Below are 17911 nucleotides of genomic sequence, written 5' to 3'. Positions count from 1 at the left end.
TAACTAAGCAATGTACATATTCAATGAAAAATAGCACAGAATATTTATGCAAGAGTAGGTATTATGACAACCAGATCCTCTAACAAAATCTCAATCCCTTAGCGTGTGTGTTGTCCCACACCCTTAATCCTGTTAACTAGGAAGCTAAGATTTCTGGTCTGTTGAGGGTTCCAAGTCAGCTTGTGACCAACTGAGACCCTTCCCTAATGAACAACAGAAGAGGAAACAAAGGCACAATAAGTCAGGAAACAACAAATGACAAGCACCAAATATAGCTTATTTAAGAATGGCAGATCCGCCGGGTGTGGTGGCGCACGCCTTTAATCCCAGCACTTGGGAGGCAGAGGTAGGAGGATCACTGTGAGTTCAAGGCCACCCTGAGACTCCATAGTGATTTCCAGGTCAGCCTGGGCTAGAATGAGACCCTACCTCGAAAAAAAAAAAAAAAAAAGAATGGCAGATCCATCCATCCATCAGATTTAACATATAATTTATCCTGATATTGAAGGTGCAATTACCACTTCCAATTCAAGCCTGTATACGAGGCTTATTTGGCAGGTACTGACCTGGTGTAATCCCAGTTATCTTTTGGGATGGTTTTGTTCTCAATTATGCTGCGCTCCTGCTTGGGTCCCTTTTTGGTGCACTGTGGGTTCAAGTAGGCTGGCTGGGTTGCTGGATCGCTGCTCTGGTCACCGGAGCTGGGTGCTGTGAGCTCCCTTGCCCAGGTCTCTGGAGCTTGTGCTGGCAGTGGGGGAGGGGAGGCTGTGGATGGTGGCTGTTTTCCTGCTGGTCCTTGTGATCCTCTTCCTCACAAGCTGCTCCTCTGCTCTTCCCTGCTGTCCCCCCTTCACGTTTCTTGAGTACACAAGGAGCTCCAATGTGAGTGGATAATCCCCTCACCTGGCTTTTCCTGTGGCTCAGGCTGAGCTTTGCAGCTGTGGCCCCGCAGACCTGGTGCCGCCACTGCTGGAGCTGCCTCTGCCTGCTTCAGTGGGCTCTGGACACGGTGAATCTCTTCTCCTTCCCTGCTACATTTGGTAATTTCTTATATACCTCACTTTCTAGTAGAAGAATGTATTTTGCTGGGGCTTTTTTGGCTTTTTCTCCCCTGAGCTGCTTTGGCTTGGGTCCTATGCTGCCATCTTAACTGGAAGTCCCCTGCTTTTATCTTTTTTTTTTTTTAATTTTTTTTAAATTTATTTATTTGAGAGCAACAGACACAGAGAGAAAGACAGATAGAGGGAGAGAGAGAGAATGGGCGCGCCAGGGCTTCCAGCCTCTGCAAACGAACTCCAGACGCGAGCGCCCCCTTGTGCATCTGGCTAACGTGGGACCTGGGGAACCGAGCCTCGAACCGGGGTCCTTAGGCTTCACAGGCAAGCGCTTAAAACCCCTGCTTTTATCTTTTAAGGAACAATTTTAATAAACATACAATTCAAGACCACTAGTGCTAGGGTTGGGGATTTAGCACTTTTGTGAAGTGTTTACCTAGCTAGGTGCTAGATAGCAATTTCCTCTGAATTGAAATATTCCCTTCGATGGAATGAATCTCTTAGGATTTAGGGAAGTAAATAGTTCAAGATTTACAAAATCCCTCCTCTAGGATATACAAACAGTGACAATGATTGGGGACCAGCTGAACTGACTGCAAGACAGGTAGGTGGCTTCAGGTCTTCCAGAGAGCTCCAGGGTTGTTGGTGAGCAGTTACCCATGTCGGTGTGGGCTTTCTGGTGATGCAGCTGCCTCGGAGTCTTCCATGCTCCTTAAGTAACCCCTGTCAACTCACTCGTTCACCAAGGTGGATTATGGCTGCATGGTTACTTTGATCCTTTGTTGATATCTTATCTGGGGTGTCGTCCACATCTCCACAGAAAAAATTACCTGAAGTACTAGGTCCTGGATTTGACAGAGTGGTTTTCCAGAAATTAATTAGGGGAAGGATACATTTAAGTTCTCTAGGCACCAAGTTCATTATGAAATCAGGAAACATGTTTTGTCTCTTGGGTTTTATTAAGTTTCTTTTTTGTTTCTTTGTTTCTTTGAGGTAGGGTTTCACCCTAGTCCAGGCTGACCTAGAATTCACTATGGATTCTCAGGGTGGCCTTGAACTCATAGTGATCCGCCTACCTCTGCCTCTCGAGTGCTGGATTAAAGGCGTGTGCCACCATAATATTTTGTTGTTTTTTTTTTTTTCTATTTTGGTTTTTCAAGTTAAGGTTTTGCTATAGCCCAGGATTACCTGGAATTCACTCTGTCGTCTCAGGGTAGCCTGGAACTCACAGTGATGCTCCTACCTCTGCCTTTTGACTGCTGGGATTAAAGGTGTGCACCACCACACCCAGCAGTATTCTATCTATTTATTTATTTGAGAGAGAGAAGCAGATAGAGAGAATGGGCACACCAGGGCCTCCAGCCACTGCAAACCAACTCCAGATCCATGCACCACCTTGTGCATCTGGCTTTACGTGGGTACTAAGGAATTGAACCTGGCTCCTTTGGATTTGCAGGCAAGTGCCTTAACCACTAAGCCATCTCATTTCTCCAGCCCCCGCTTTTAATTTTTATTTATTTACTTGAGAGCAACAGACACAGAGAGAGAAAGAGACAAATAGACAGAGAGAGAGAGAATGGGCGCGCCAGGGCCTCCCACCACTGCAAATGAACTCCAGATGCTTGCACCCCCTTGTGCATCTGGCTAACGTGGGTCCTGGGGAATTGAGCCTTGAACCAGGGTCCTTAGGCTTCACAGGCAAGCACTTAACCGCTACACCATCTCTGCAGCCCTCTCCAGACCCTTTTTGTTTAAAAAAAATTATTTATTTGAAAGAGAGAGAGAGAGAATGGGCGCACCAGGGCCTTCAGCTGCTGCAAATGAACTTCAGACACATGTGACACCTTGAACATCTGGCTTATGGGGAATCAAACCTGGGTCCTTGGGCTTTGCCAGCAAATGCCTTAATCAATAAGGCATCTCTACAGCTCCTTTTTTTTTGGGAGGATCTTGCCTTCTGGCTTGCCTCAAACTCTTTTTTTTTTTTTTTTTTTTAATATTTCTGCTCGTTTTATTTATTTATTTGAGAGTGACAGAGAGGGAGGGAGAGAAAGGTAGATGAAGAGAATGGGCACGCCAGGGCTTCCAGCCACTGCAAATGAACTCCAGACACGTGTGCCCCCTTGTGCATCTGGCTAACGTGGGTCCTGGGGAGTCAAGCTTTGAACCTGTGTCCTTAGGCTTCACAGGCAAGCGCTTAACCACTAAGCCGTCTCTCCAGCCCTTGCCTCAGACTCTTGACTGCTAAGATTAGAGATGGATACCATCACATCTGTACATATCCTTGTTATTCTAATCCCAAGTAAAAAAAAAAAAATTAAAATAAACACGGGCTAGAGAGATGGCTTTGCAACTAAGGCACTTATCTACAAAGCCAAAGGACCCAGGTTCAATTCCCCAGGACCCACATAAGCCAGATACATAAGGTGACATATGCATCTGGAGTTGTTTGCAGTGGCTGGATGCCCTGGCATGCCCATTCTCTCTCTTTTCCTCTCTGTCAAATAAAAATACTTTTTAAAAAAATACAGCAAGCCAGGTGTGTGGCGCACGCCTTTGATCTCAGCACTAGGAAGAGGCAGGGGTAGAAGGATCATTGTGAGTTCGAGGCCATCCTGAGACTCCAGAGTGAATTCCAGGTCTGTCTGGGCTACACCAAGACCCCACCTCAGAAAAAAAAAAAAAGAAAAGAAAAAACTGTACTCATTTCAGCAGCACATATACAATAGGAGTGACACAGAGAGGATTAGCATGGCCCCTGCACAAGGATGTCACACAAATTCATGAAGCCTTCCATATTCTTACTCAACACCTACCAAAGCAGAGATCCAAAGGGCTCCTAATAGCTCATCACTGAAATAGACTTAAAACTCACCCACCACAGCTCAGGGAATTTTGCGGAAGATGGGGTGGAAAGATTATAAGAGTCACTGGTTGTGACATCATGCCCAGAGGCATTCTCTTCCCAGACAAAATAATAGACTACTGCTCCCACAATGCATCAACCATAATCTCATGGGGAATACCTGTTGACCCAACTGAGAAGCATCACAAACAAGAATGGGGGCAGGGACAAGGGAAAAAAGGGTACCAATACATCTTACTAATAATAATAATAAACCTTAAAAATAATTTTTAAGGGCTGGAGAGATGGCTTAGCGGTTAAGGCATTTGCCTGCAAAGCCAAAGGACCTCAGTTAGATTCCCCATGATCCATGTGTGGTGGTTTGATTCAGGTGTCCCCCATAAACTTAGGTGTTGCGAATGCTAGCTCCCCAGCTGATGGAGATTTGGGAATTAATGCCTCCTGGAGGGAGTGTATTGTTGGGGGCGGGCTTAAGGGCTTTATAGCCAGTTTCCCCATGCCAGTGTTTGGCACACCCTCCTGTTGCTGTGGTCCATCTTCTGTTGGCCAGGGGGTGATGTCCACTATCTGCTCATGCCATCGTTTTCCCCTGCCATCGTGGAGCTTCCCCTCGAGCCTGTAAGCCAAATAAACCTCTTTTTCTCAGAAGCTGCTCTTGGTTGGGTGATTTCTACCAGCAATGCGACCCAGACTGCAACACCATGTAAGCCAGAGGCACAAGGGGGAGCATGTGTCTGGGGTTTGTTTGCAATGGCTGGAGGCCCTGGCATGCCCATTCTGTCTCTCCCTCTCTTTGCCTCTTTCTCTCTCAAATACATAAAAAGTTTTAAAAAATTTTAAAAATCTATACATCAATAAGATTTTAGGTTTTTAATCTTTAAAGAATGTAGGAGCTGCTGATCGTGGTGGCACACACCTTTAATCCCAGCACTTGGGAGGCAGAGGTAGGAAAATCACCCTGAGTTTGATGCCACCCTGAGACTACATAGTGAATTCCAAAACAGCCTGGACTAGAGTGAAACGCTACTTCGAAAAACCAAAAAAAAAAAAAAAAAAAAGAATGTAGGAGCTAGGAGCTAGGGAGGTGGCAGACAAAGCACTTTTGCCTTGAATACCTAAGTTCAGGTCCCAGACCCCACATAAAAGCTTGCCACCACAGCAGGCTTCTGTGAATTCGCCAAACCTACAGCCAGAGGGGAGGTGGAAACTAGAGAATCTCTTGGAAGCTTGTATATCAGCTACCCTGGTATCCAGCAATGAACAAATGAGAGAACCTGTCTCAAATAAAGTAGAAGGCAAAAGTTGTCCTCTGACCTCCACACATAGAAGAGCATGCGTGCACCTGCATTCATACACATGCACACACCAAAAAAGTAAAACCAAGCCAGGTGCGTGGCATACCACAATCAACAATACAATTCTTTTCGCTTTATTTTTAAGATGGGTTTTATATCTCAGGACAAAATGACAGAAATACAAGAAATAGACCTTTAGGGCTGCTGAGACCATGTTTATCTACTCTCCTACAAACAGACCTTAGTCTCCAAAACAGGAAGCGTACATCTCAGAAGTGAGGAGGAAGGTATGTGGCTGAGAGTCTAATTAAATAAGGACAACCAATAATGATCAATAATAATCATTACCCCATCTAGTTACTCAGCAGTACTAGTACATTCACAAACCCCTTTAATTCAGGGAACCTAATAAAGTCGTTTTACAGTCCCTGTAAATTAAAAGAATTACATAAAGGTGTAAAGCAATTTGCCTCCTTCTGAAACATTGCAATATTGAAGAGAAATTGATTTTCACTTTGAAAACTCTGAGTTCTTCAGCCTTCATGGTACTTGAGAGCCCCAATAATCCACCAGTTCATGACAAAAGATGAACGTGAAAAAGTAGACACAAAGGTCTGTGAAGACTTCACCCATTTTACTATAGGTATCCATCGATCGATTTATCACTTCAGCAGGAATCCCAGATAACAAAAGAGCTGCTGTGAGCACTGTGGTCTTCACTTTCTTTTCTCCCTGCAACAGAGGCACATCAATCTTCAGCCCTCAGCGGACTACATAGCTCAGATCTATAAACATGACCCATGATACTTTTCCAAATTATTTTGTAAGACTGCTAACGAAATTTCAAAACAATTAACATGTCAATATTTACTGAGAATATAATATAGTGGAAATTTACTAGGCAATAGCGAATAACATTCTTTTTTGTTTGTTTGTTTGAGGTAGGGTCTCACTCTAGCTCAGGCTGACCTGGAATTCACTATGTAGTCTCAGGCTGGCCTTAAACTCACAGCAATCCTCCTACCTCTGCCTCCTGAGTGCTGGGATTAAAGGCATGTACCAACACACCCACCTGCAAACAACATACTTACTAGCAAAAGTTTTATAAATGCATCATTTATGTCTTGTATTACAAGACATAACCAACTATTTAAGAGCTATATAATACGAGACAAAAACAGGAAAAAACATTACTAGCCAAGACATAAATGCATGAAAGTGGATTATGTGTGACTGACACTCAAAGAGAGAAATGACCTTAGAGTTTCATGTAAACTGTGTAAAGAATTGGAGAGATGGCTTAACAGTTAAGGCTCTTGCCAGCAAAGCTAAAGGACACAGGTTCAATTCCCCAGAACCCACATAAGCCAGATGCACAAGGTGGTGCATGCTTCTAGAGTTGGTTTGCAGTAGCTAGAGGCCCTGGAGCACCCATTCTCTATCTATCTGCCTCTCTCTCAAATAAATAAAGAAATTAGTTTTTTTTTTTTAATTTAGGAAAGCCAGCATGGTGGTGGATGCCTCTAATTCCAGCACTTGGGGGACAGAGGTAGGAAGATTGCTGTGAGTTTGAGGCCACCAAGAGTTAATTCCACATCAGCCTGTGTCAGAGTGAAACCCTACCTCGAGAAAAAAAGAAAAATTAGGAGAGATGGCTTAGCACTTAAGGTGCTTACCTGTAAAGCCTAAGGACCCAGGTTTGATTCCCCAGTACCCATGTAAGCCAGATGCACATGGTAGTGCATGCATCTGGAGTTTGTTTGCAGTGGCTGGAGGCCTTGGTGTGCCGATTCTATCGGCCTTTTTTTCCTCTCTCAAATAAATAAGTAAATAATTTTTAAAAACTAATATATTTTGAGCAGGGCATGGTGGCTCACACCTCTAATCCCAGCACTCAGGAGGCAGAAGTAGGAGGATCGCCAGGAATTCAAGACTACCCTGAGACTACAGAGTTAATTCCTGGTCAGCCTGGGCTAGAATGAAACCCTTACCTTGAAAAAAAAAAAAAAACAAGCAAGCAAAAAATTAAGAAGCTTTGTAAGGCTGGGTATTAATAAATTAATTAATTTAATAAGTATTTTTTTCTTTTTTTTTCACTTTTTTAAAATTTTTATTAGCATTTTCCATGATTATAAAAAAAATCCCATGTTAATTCCCTCTGCCCCCCCACACTTAATAAGTAATTTAACTTAATACATTTAACAAGCCAGGCGTGGTGTTGTACACCTTTAATCCCAGCACTCAGGAGGCAGAGGTAGGTGAAAGGCAAGTGAGATGACCTAGTGAACTCCAGGTCAGCCTGAGCTAGAATATGACCCTACTGGGGAAAAAAAAAAGTTACAATTCATTTTGTCTACAAAAAAATATATTAATTTTTAAAATAAAATGGATTTGAGTTTGAGAAATACTCGGCAAGTACTACGGAGAGGGTGATGGTGACAGTCTTCTTGACTGCAGATGTATGCTCCACCCCACGGGCTTGGCCTGCCTGACAGCAGAGGGGACCTGATCTGTTGGCCAGGCTAAGTGGTGCTTGCAGGTAATCCAGCACTGGGGAGATGAAGGCAGGATTGTTAAAGCCAGACTTGTGTGTGACTTCATTTAAAAATTTTTTGTTCATTTTTATTTATTTGAGAGCGACATAGGGAGAAGGAGGCAAATAGAGAGAATGGGCACACTAGGGCCTTCAGCCACTGCAAACAAAATCCAGACACATGCACCCCCTTGTGCATCTGGCTAGCCTGGGTCCTGGGGAATAGAGAGCCTTGAACTGGGGTCCTTAGGCTTCACAAGCAAACACTTAACTGCTAAGCCATCTCTCCAGCCCACAGTTTTTTTTTCGTTGTTGTTTTTTTTTTTTTTGAGGGGTTGCAGGGGAGCAATTTTGAGCACACGCTAGAAAATAACTCTGCCACTGAGGTGCATCCTGGTCCCGCCCAGTTGTTATAGTGAGCTCACAGACCTGGGTATAGTCACACTGTTGTTAGTTTGCTTTCTTTGGTCTCTTTTCTCAAGGAAGGGTCTTACTCTAGCCCAGATTGACCTAGAATTCACTATATATTCTCAGGATGGCCTCAAACTCACGGTGATCATCCTACCTCTGACTCCAGAGTGCTGGGATTAAAGGTGTGTGCCACCATGTCCAGTGTGTTACATTTACTAATCAAACACACACTTTTTGGACAGATAGTATTCACAGCCTAAGATGAAGCATCATCTTTGCCACTAACATATCACACAACAAAATAGTATGAAATATAATTAAGGGGTGGGAGAGATGACTCAACTGTTAAAGGTGCTTGTTTGCAAGGCCTGAGAGCCTAGGTTCAATTTCCCAGTGCCCACATAAAACGGTGCATGCAACTGGCATTCATTTGCAGTGGCAGGAGGCCCTGATGCACCCATACTCACTCTCTCTGTCTGCCTTTTTCTCTCTGTCTTTCTTGGCCTCAAATAAATAAATACAATTAAGTGTGTGTGTGTGTGTGTGTGTGTGTGTGTGTGTATCCTGAAGAGCTGGTTGAGTAGTTAAAGTACTTGTCAGCAAAGCCAAAGGACCCAGGTTCTAGCCTCCAATACCTGTGTAAAGCCATATGCACAAGGTGGTGCATGCTCTGGAGTTTGTCTGCAGTGACTGGAAGCCCTAGTGTGCCCATTCTCTCTCTCTCTCAAATAAATAAATATTTTTAAATATACATACATATGATTAAAATGTTAACAGTGATATCAAATTGCTATGACGTTTTCTCACTTTTGGAATTAATGCCTCTCAGACACAAACCATCTAAATATCAGCACCAGCAGAGACCACACTTTGAGCAGTACTGACTCAGACCACAAGCAGAACATTTTTCTTTCTTATGTTCTTAAAATGAGCTAGGCATGATTCAATCTAAATACATCATAATTTAGAAAAGATTGAAATTTACCTTGGGAAAGTATTTGTATAGTCCCATGTATGCAAGTTGTAAAGTAAGAAACGGAGCAAATATGGACTGTGAAGATAGAAGATAAAATTCAATTTTTCCAACAGAATCAATCAGACCACAATAAACCAACCAAAGTTATAAAATAAAAAAGCAAAACATTACAGTAAAATAATTTAATGTCTGCAAATAATCTTGTTTTTGCAGAAGGGGGAAGACAATAAAGACATTTGAGTTTCTAGCCATAAAACATATTTCTCAAAGCTGGGCGTGATGGTACACACCTTTAATCCCAACACTTGGGAGGCAGAAGAGAGGCTGAGAGTTCGAGGCCACCCTGAAACTGCATAGTGAATCCCAGGTCAGCCTGGGCTATAGTGAAACCCTACCTCAAAAAAAAAAAAAAACAAAAAAAGTGTGGAAGGGATGGCTTAGTGGTTAAGATGTCTGCCTGCAAAGCCAAAGGACCTAGGTTCAATTCCCCAGGACCCACATTAGCCAGATGCACAAGGGAGCGCACGCATCTGGAGTTCCTCTGCAGTGGGGCTGGAGGCCCTGATGCGCCCATTCTCTCTCCCTCTCTCCCCGTCTTTCTCTGTCAAACTAATTACTTAAAAAAAGCTGGGCGTGGTGGTGCACGCCTTTAAACCCAGCATACAGGAAACAGGTCAGCTTGGGCTACAGACCCGACCTCGGAAAAAACAAAAACAAACAAACAAACAAACAAAAAAGCTGGGCTTTGTGGTGCACACCTTTAATCCAAGCAAGCACTTGGGAGGCAGAGATAAGATTACAGTGAGTTCTAGGCCACCGTGAGACTATAGAGTGAATTCCAGGTCAGCCTGGGCTACAGTGAGACCCTACCTTGAAAAACCAAAAAATAAACATATTTCTCAGCTGATATGATCTTTCAACGTTCTCCAAAATGTCTTCTCTCATATAAACATTGTTTTTCAGCCAGGCATGGTAGTGCATGCCTTTAATCTCAGCACACCTGGGAGGCAGAGGAAGACCATGAATTCAAGGCCATCCTGAGACTACATAGTGAATTCCAGGTCAGCTGGGCTACAGCAAATCCCTATGATGAAAACTAAAATTGTTTTTCAGGCTAGACAGTTGCTCAGGTCAAGGTGCTTGCCTGCAAAGCTTTATGACCTGTGTTCAATTACCCAAGACCCAAGTAAAGCCAGATGCACAAAGTGTCACATGTATCTAGAGTTCATTTGCAGTGGCTGGAGGCCCTGGCATGCCCATTATTTCTTTTCTCACTCTCTTTCTCCTTGCAAATAAATAAATAAAAATGTCTTTTAAAACCAGGTTTTAGCTGGGCGTGGTGGCGCACGCCTTTAATCCCAGCACTCGGGAGGCAGAGGTAGGAGGATCGCCAAGAGTTCAAGGCCATCCTGAGACTACATAGTGAATTCCAGGTCAGCCTGAGCCAGAGTGAGACCCTACCTCAAAAAAAAAAAAAAAAAAACAGGTTTTTGGTTTGTGGAGGTAGGGTCTTACTCTAGCCAAGGCTAACCTAGAATTCACTATATAGTCTCTCAGGGTGACCTCAAACTCAGTGATCCTCCTACCTCTGCCTCCCAAGTGCTGGGAATAAAGGCATGCAACACCACACCCAGTAGTTTTTCTGTTTGTTTTTTCTTTCTTTATTTTATTTATTTGAGAGAGAAAGATAGAGGGAGATAGACACACACAGAGAGAGAGAAAGAGAGAAAATGGGTGTGCTAGAGCCTTCAGCCACTGTACACAAACTCCAGACTCATGTACCACCTTGTGCATCTGGCTTATGTGGGTCCTGGGGAATTGAACCTGGGTCCTTTGGCTTCACAGACAAATGCTTTAACTACTAAGCCATCTCTCTCTCTCTCTCTCTCTTTTTTTTTTTTTTTTTTTTTGAGGTAGGGTTTCCCTCTAGCCCAGGCAGATCTGTAATTCACTATGTAGTCCCAGTCTGTCCTCAAACTCACATCACTCCTCCTACTTTGGCCTCCCAAGTGTGGGATTAAAGGCAATTGCACCATACCTGGCCTGTTTTTCTTTTTATGAGATGGATTCTCATTATGGAATCCAAGCTGGTCTAGAAGAAGTCCTTTGCTTTCACTGTCAGATGCTGGGCCACCTGGTCTTGAAGCATCAGACTGGCCTTGAACTTATGTTCCTGCTTCCTCAGCCTCCAGAGTTGTAGGTTACAGGCTGTGCTCTCACACCCAGTCCAAAACCTCTTTTTTGGGGGGGTCGGGAAGGGGCATATGTAACGTGGTGCGTGTGGTGTAGCGCTTGCACGTGTGCATGCCCTTGCTGAGCACCATGTGCTTGCCTTGTGACAGCAATCCTCTCCTTCCCAGCGCACGTTCTTGTTTGAGCTGGGTTTCTTACTGTACCCGTGCCAGAACTTGCTACTTTTCACCAACCCCAGCGATGACCTGGTCTGCTCCCCTTTGTGGGACTGATACAGACATGCACGGCCACACCCTGCTGTTCACAAGGTTTATAGAGTCAGACTTGGGTAGTACCAACTGAGCCATCTCTCCAGCCTTATCTTTTAAATTAGGAGTATTAAGAGGTCGGCATGGTAGTCCCAGCACTCACACTCAAGAGGCTGAGGTGGGAGGACCTCTGTGAGTTCAAAGCCAGCCTGGGACTAGAGTTGAGTTCCAGGTCTTCATGGGCAAAATAAAGCATTACATAGTGACCCATTCACACTACAACATGCAGTACATCTTCCTCAGCCGGAAGACGTGAATTAACAACCTAAGCATGCATCAAAGGCCCCGCACCTCGAAACAGACGCCATTCCTCCCTCAGAGTTCAGGGCACTTAACTCATACAGCCTGGGCCCTCACATAACAGGCTGTTCATACTATAAATAAAACTTACTATAGATAAAACACCCTGGTGGTCTGGCTGCTATCAAAATGGCATTTAATTTACATAATTATTTCTCAAATGGCAGTGATCATAAAGAGAACAAAGAAGCAAACATTATTGCACAGCAGTACAGAGCAAAAACTAAACAGCTGGTCATGAAACCAGAAAACCAAATCAAAAAAAAAAAACAAAAACACACCTACCCAAAAATGAGACACAGCTTTAAAAGCCTGAAAGCAGAGTTTTTAGATAAGACAAAAAAGCAACCCTCTTGCTTCACATGTTAAAAGCGCCACTGATCTTTGCTGTGGAAAAAAAAGACCAAGTCTACTGAAGAGACTCTAGCTAAGAAAATATTTGCAAAAAAAAAAAAAATAAATAAGTAAATAAATAAAAATAAATGATTTTAAAAACCATTTGGGGGCTGGAGAGATGGCTTAGTGGTTAACATGCTTGCGTGCAAATCCTAAGGACCCATGTTTCACTCTCCAGTTCCCACATACACCAGACACACAGGTGACACAAGTGCGCAAGCTGGTACGTGCGCACAAGGTGGCACACTCAGCCGGCATGGTGGTGCACACGTTTAATCACAGCATTCAGGAGGCAGAGCCAGAAGGATTGCCATTGAGTTTGAGGCCACCCTGAGATTACATAGTAAATTCCAGGTTAGCCTGAGCTACAGTGAGACCCTGCCTTGAAAAAATAAAATAAAATAAATAAATAAGTTGCTAGGCGTGGTGGCACATGCCTTTAAGCCCAGTACTCGGAGGGAGAGGTAGGAGGATCTCTGTGAGTTTCAGGTCACCCTAAGACTACATAGTGAAATCCAGGTCAGGCCCTACCTGAAAAAACCAAAAAAAAAAAAAAAGTATCTTCTACATAGAAGAACTTGAGTAATTATTCCTATTCTAATTAAAATAAAAATAGGGGCTGGAGAGATGGCTTAGCGGTTAAGCGCTTGCCTGTGAAGCCTAAGAACCCCAGTTCGAGGCTCGGTTCCCCAGGTCCCACGTTAGCCAGATGCACAAGGGGGCGCACGCGTCTGGAGTTCGTTTGCAGAGGCTGGAAGCCCTGGCGCGCCCATTCTCTCTCTCTCCCTCTATCTGTCTTTCTCTCTGTGTCTGTCGCTCTCAAATAAATAAATAAATAAATAAATATTAAAATAAAAATAGTAAATATTAAGTATTAAATATAAAAATATTATAATTAAGAGGAATAACAAAGCACATTATTAGACTTCCAAACAACCTTATAGGTCTCGAAGATACTTGTATGACATTGAATCCTATGGGTTAAAAGTACCCATTACTGGGCTGGGGAGATGGCTTAGCAGTTAAGGAGCTGGTCTGCAAAGCCAAAAGACCCAGGTTTGATTCCCGAGGACCTACAAAAGCCAGATGCACAAGGTGGTGCATGCATCTGGAGTTCATTTGCAGTGACTGGAAGCCCTGGTGCGCCCATTCTCTCTCTCTCTCAAATAAATAAATAAAAACAAAGTATTTTTAAAAAGTACCCATTACCAAAAAAGCCAGACATGGTGGCACACGCCTTTAATCCCAGCACTCAGGAGGCAGAGGTAGGAGGATCGCTGTAAGTTTGAGGCCAGCCTGAGACTACATAGTGAATTCCAGGTCAGCCTGGGACAGAGTGAGACCCTAACTTGGGAAAAAAAAAAAAAAAAAAGTACCCATTACTATAACCAAATTCCAATTCTCTAGTGGATGGTTTACAGCCCTTTTCTTACCAAATATTTGCAAACAAAAGCTCTGACTCCGAGTGCAAGAAGAGCGCATCCCACCAATCTAAATATTCGGAAGGAGTCAAACTCTTCTGTGGAACTTCCATCCTCCTGGCTGGGCTTTTCACTGATCAGCTGCTTCCGGAGCTTCATGGCTTCTTCAAACCTGGAAAGGTACTGTTCTAAGCCGTGCTGCGAGCCCCTCTGCGCACTGTCTGCTGTCAGGTCCCCTCTGTTCCGCTGCCGGAGCTCAAGGTTGACATCATTGCTGCATTCTGGTGGTTTCATGAATGAGTCCAGTTTCTCTCCCAGCTGGGTACCCTTGACCTCAGCCACACCACCAGGCCGGTCAGTGCTCCCGGAACTGACTGAATCACCCAGCACTACCCGCTTGGAAACAGAAGGAACACCGAGAGAGTTCAGTTTGTCACTGTCCTGCTGCTTTGATTTTGCTTGACTCTCTTCTTCTAGGAGAGAAAAAAAGAAATTAAAGTCATTGTGTGTTACATCCTAGCAAACACCTTATACACTAATACTTAAAAGTATACTGCTGCTACTAGGATGTGGCTCTCTGAATCAAAATAAATACTGATCCTGAAGGAAAAAAAAAAAAGGAGGCTGGAAAGATGGCTCAGTAGTTAAGGCACTTGCCTACAAAGCTGACAGCCTGGGTTTGACTACCCAGTACCCAGGTAAAGCCAGATGCGCGCACAAAGTGACACACGCATCTGGAGTTTAGCTGCAATGACAAGAAGCCCTGGTAAGTCAATTCTTCCTTTCTCTCCCCACTGCTTGCGAATAATAAAAAATAGCCAGGGGCTGGAGAGATGGCTTAGCGGTTAAGCGCTTGCCTGTGAAGCCTAAGGACCCCGGTTCGAGGCTCGGTTCCCCAGGTCCCACGTTAGCCAGATGCACAAGGGGGCACACGCATCTGGAGTTCGTTGGCAGAGGCTGGAAGCCCTGGCACGCCCATTCTCTCTCTCTCCCTCTATCTGTCTTTCTCTCTTTCTCCCTGTGTCTGTCGCTCTCAAATAAATAAATAAAAATTTAAAAAAAAAAAAAAAAAATAGCCAGGCATGGTGGCACATACCTTTAATCCCAGCACTTGGGAGGCAGAGGTAGGAGGATTGCCGTGAGTTTGAGGCCACCCTGAGACTACACAGTGAATTCCAGGTTAGCCTTAGCTAGAGTGATACCCCACCTTGAAAAACCAAAATAAATAATTAAGGCTGGGGATGTGACTTAGTGGTTAAGATGCTTGCCTGTAAAGCCAAAGGACCCAGGTTCAATTCCGCAGTATCCAGATAAAGCCAGAAGCACAGGGTGATGCATGTGTCAAGAATTTGTTTGCAGTGGCTAGAGACCAAGGAGCACCCATTCTCTTTCTATTTGCCACTCTCTCTCTCTCTCAAATAAATAAATGAAAATGGTTTTAAAAACTAAACTACCTGGGCTAGAGAGATGGCCTAGTGGTTAAGAACTTGCCTGTGAAGCCTCAGGACCCCGGTTCAAGGCTCAATTCCCCAAGACCCAAGTTAGCCAGATGCACAAGGGGGCGCACGGGTCTGGAGTTCCTTTGCAGTGGCTGGAGGCCCTGGTGCACCCATTCTCTCTCTGTGTACCTGTCGCTCTCAAATAAATAAATTAAAATAATTTAAAAATAAATAAATAAATAAACTACCTGGGCTACAGTGAGACCCTACCTCGAAAAACTAAATAAAATAAACAAAACTAGTTCCTTCCTCGACACTCTTAAAATACAGCATCTTGCTGGGAAATTCAAGGTCAGCATGGGCTAGAGCAAGACACTACCTTAAAAAACAAACAAAAGCCGGGTGTGGTGGCACACACCTTTAATCCCAGCACTGGGGAGGCAGAGGTTGGAGGAATGCTGTGAGTTTGAGACCACCCTGAAATCCATAGTGAATTTAAGGTCAGCTTGGGCTAGAGTGAGACCCTACCTTGAAAACCCAAAATATAAAAATAAAATAAAATTTAAAAATACAGCATCTTAAATGAGTATTCTGTCACAGGAAAATTATTGAAATTTTGTGGCTATGGAATGAGATTAGTGAGCAGACTGGGAAAACTATTAAGGTATAGAATAAGCAGTAAGATAGCATTTCATGGATAATATATACCAGAGGTATGCATGCATTGCCTGAACATGTTTATTTGGCTAAATTATATAAAACAACTACATCTTTTTAAATTAAAACTAGATTTCTGAGTCCTGAATCCTGTGAGCACAGGGTGTGGCATACCTAAAACCACTGTTTATATCATCAGGCAGCCATTAGCAAGCACTTAAGCAGTTGTAAGGAGGCTGTTTGGGATTTTTAAAAAGCTTTTAAAGATGGATAAATTTTTCAAAGGAAAAGAAAAAAATACAGAAAATACTTTAAGAACAATCATTTGAGAAACAGCAAATGTCCTTATATTGATCATTACAGAAAAAAAATTCTTCTATTGTTTTAGCAGAAATTGAAAATGGTGCTCCTAATTCTTTTTCACACTGTTTGTAAGTTCAGAACCGTAATACCTCATAGAAGTCACTAACAAGCTGGATAGAGCTTGCTAAATGCCAATTATAACAGGACACACCCCAACATAAACTTAAAAGAAACTTAAAACAGCGAGTGTTCAATTGTATTCATATGAAGAAAAAAAAATACTGGACATGACTTTGGACAAAAAAAAATAAGGACTTTCCTTGGTTAGATACAGTTACTAAAAAGAATATAGTCATCTCAACTGATGAAATCTCAGACGGGCACATTACAGTTGTTGAGGTATATACAGCGTTCACTCATATAAATTCAGTTTCTAATAAGACCCATAGGTGTGTCGAGAGCACTAAACACAGCCTAGACATGACACACGGTCCCTGATCTACAGAGCAAGCAAGCTGATGTGCGAGAACAAGAGTTAGACTGCAAAGAGAGAGGGAAGGAAGGATGGGAGAATGGAAGGAAGGAAAGAGACAGGGAAGGCACTGGAGCATCTGGAAGAGAGGGAAAGGAAAACGATGTCCCTGAGCGGTCTGGGGAATAAAATGCGTCCTTCAAGAAAGGCGAGGGGGGCAGGAAAGGATGACGAGGGCTGAATCAGGTAACTGAGCAGAGACTCCGAGGCCCAGGCTTGGTGGCCCGGGGCGGGGGGGACGACGTCAGGACGGGGCGCCCGCGGAAACCGGGGTTAAGACGTGAGGACGACGGCGGGAAAGGAGGACGGGCGGAGGCCAGGGCCTCGGGTCCCGGGGTCAGCGGACTAGAGAGGCCGGAAGGGGGTTGAAGGTGCAGAGGGGGCGGGCGGGACACAGGGAGACCCCGCGCTCTCACCCGCGCCGCCGCCGGGCCTGTGGAAGCCCAAGATGCGGTTGATGCGCTGCTCCGAGTTCATGAGCAGCTTTCTCCGCCGCAGCTCGGCCCGACGCTGGGAGGCGGACAGGCCGGAACCCGCCGCGGCCTCGGGCCTGTCGCCGCCGTCGGCAGCCGCAATCGCAGACTCCATCCTTCCTCCTCCTCCCTTCCCTCCACAGCGCGAGCGGGGCGGCAGCGGTGCAGAACGCGGTCACGGAACGCGCGGCCCCCGCCCACTGTAGACCCGCCCCCGGGCAGGGTGCCTGGGCTGCGGGCCGGGCGTGCGCGCGCCGCCGGAAATGGCGCCGTTCCCAGGGCCCCGCGCGCGAGTCCCTGGCCGCCATTTTTGATGAGGGCAATGCTGGCTGCTTGCAGAGCCTCGCCGCACGTGGCTCTCACTGCTCCCCTTTCCTCGCCGTCGCCCGCACCCCATCTAGTGCTCTCTCCGAGGTGAATAAAACCGACGCAGGGCTGATAGGTATGAAAAGGTTAGCAATGAGGATGCGTTGCCAGAAAGCAAAATGGAGATTGCAGCGACAGACACACGCATGTTACCAAACGTTCCGCGAGTTGGCTCGTGAATTAATACGTAATGCGTAACGGAGGGTGCCGCTGGGGTTGGTGGTCAGGAGTCCTGCTCTGAACCGTGCTTCTGCGAGACTTTCCTAGCGCGTTTTTGTTAAAGAGACTTTCCCAGTTCTTCCCCTATCCACTTCACAACATTCCTTATTCCCTTCTCTCTTTTTTTCCATTTTTTTTCAAAGTAGGGTCTCTCTCTAGCCCAGGCTG

At 44.7% G+C, this 17911-nt stretch overlaps 1 protein-coding gene and 1 non-coding gene across 4 annotated transcripts; one reads left to right on the top strand and one right to left on the bottom strand.

Annotated features, from left to right (window-relative positions):
• Nucleotides 1-3754: 3754 nt before the first annotated feature.
• Nucleotides 3755-3858, top strand: LOC123461855. Its single transcript, XR_006637919.1, has one exon. It is a non-coding gene; the product is annotated as a U6 spliceosomal RNA (small nuclear RNA).
• A 1471-nt stretch (nucleotides 3859-5329) lies between these two features.
• Nucleotides 5330-17293, bottom strand: Camlg (calcium modulating ligand). Of its 3 annotated transcripts, none has more exons than XM_045152759.1 (4): nucleotides 17102-17293; nucleotides 13767-14224; nucleotides 9146-9211; nucleotides 5330-5948 (listed from the first exon to the last, which is right to left on the bottom strand). In XM_045152759.1, exons 1-4 carry the CDS (start codon nucleotides 17271-17273, stop codon nucleotides 5757-5759), a joined length of 888 nt encoding a protein of 295 aa, XP_045008694.1. In that variant the 5' UTR covers nucleotides 17274-17293; the 3' UTR covers nucleotides 5330-5756. The 3 variants fall into 3 exon arrangements, with proteins under 3 accessions (XP_045008694.1, XP_004665128.1, XP_045008695.1); XM_004665071.2 differs by having other exon boundaries at nucleotides 13767-14227; nucleotides 17102-17290; XM_045152760.1 differs by lacking the exon at nucleotides 9146-9211 and having other exon boundaries at nucleotides 13767-14227; nucleotides 17102-17292.
• Between the last annotated feature and the right edge of the window lie 618 nt (nucleotides 17294-17911).

This window comes from Jaculus jaculus, chromosome 6, assembly GCF_020740685.1.
Source record: "Jaculus jaculus isolate mJacJac1 chromosome 6, mJacJac1.mat.Y.cur, whole genome shotgun sequence".
Taxonomy (NCBI): Eukaryota; Metazoa; Chordata; class Mammalia; order Rodentia; family Dipodidae; genus Jaculus; species Jaculus jaculus.
Note: the sequence above shows the minus strand (reverse complement) of the source record. Positions and strands in the feature narration are given on the sequence as shown.

Bases quoted from the DNA above. Each gene is read 5' to 3' on its own strand.
- Camlg (XM_004665071.2), bottom strand. From the start codon at position 17,273: ATGGAGTCTGCGATTGCGGCTGCCGACGGCGGCGACAGGCCCGAGGCC. The intron at 14,228-17,101 runs GTGAGAGCGCGG...TTTCTCTCCTAG, and splicing joins CAGGCCCGGCGGCGGCGCGG to AAGAAGAGAGTCAAGCAAAA. The intron at 9,212-13,766 runs GTAAGAAAAGGG...CTATCTTCACAG, and splicing joins CTTTTGTTTGCAAATATTTG to TCCATATTTGCTCCGTTTCT.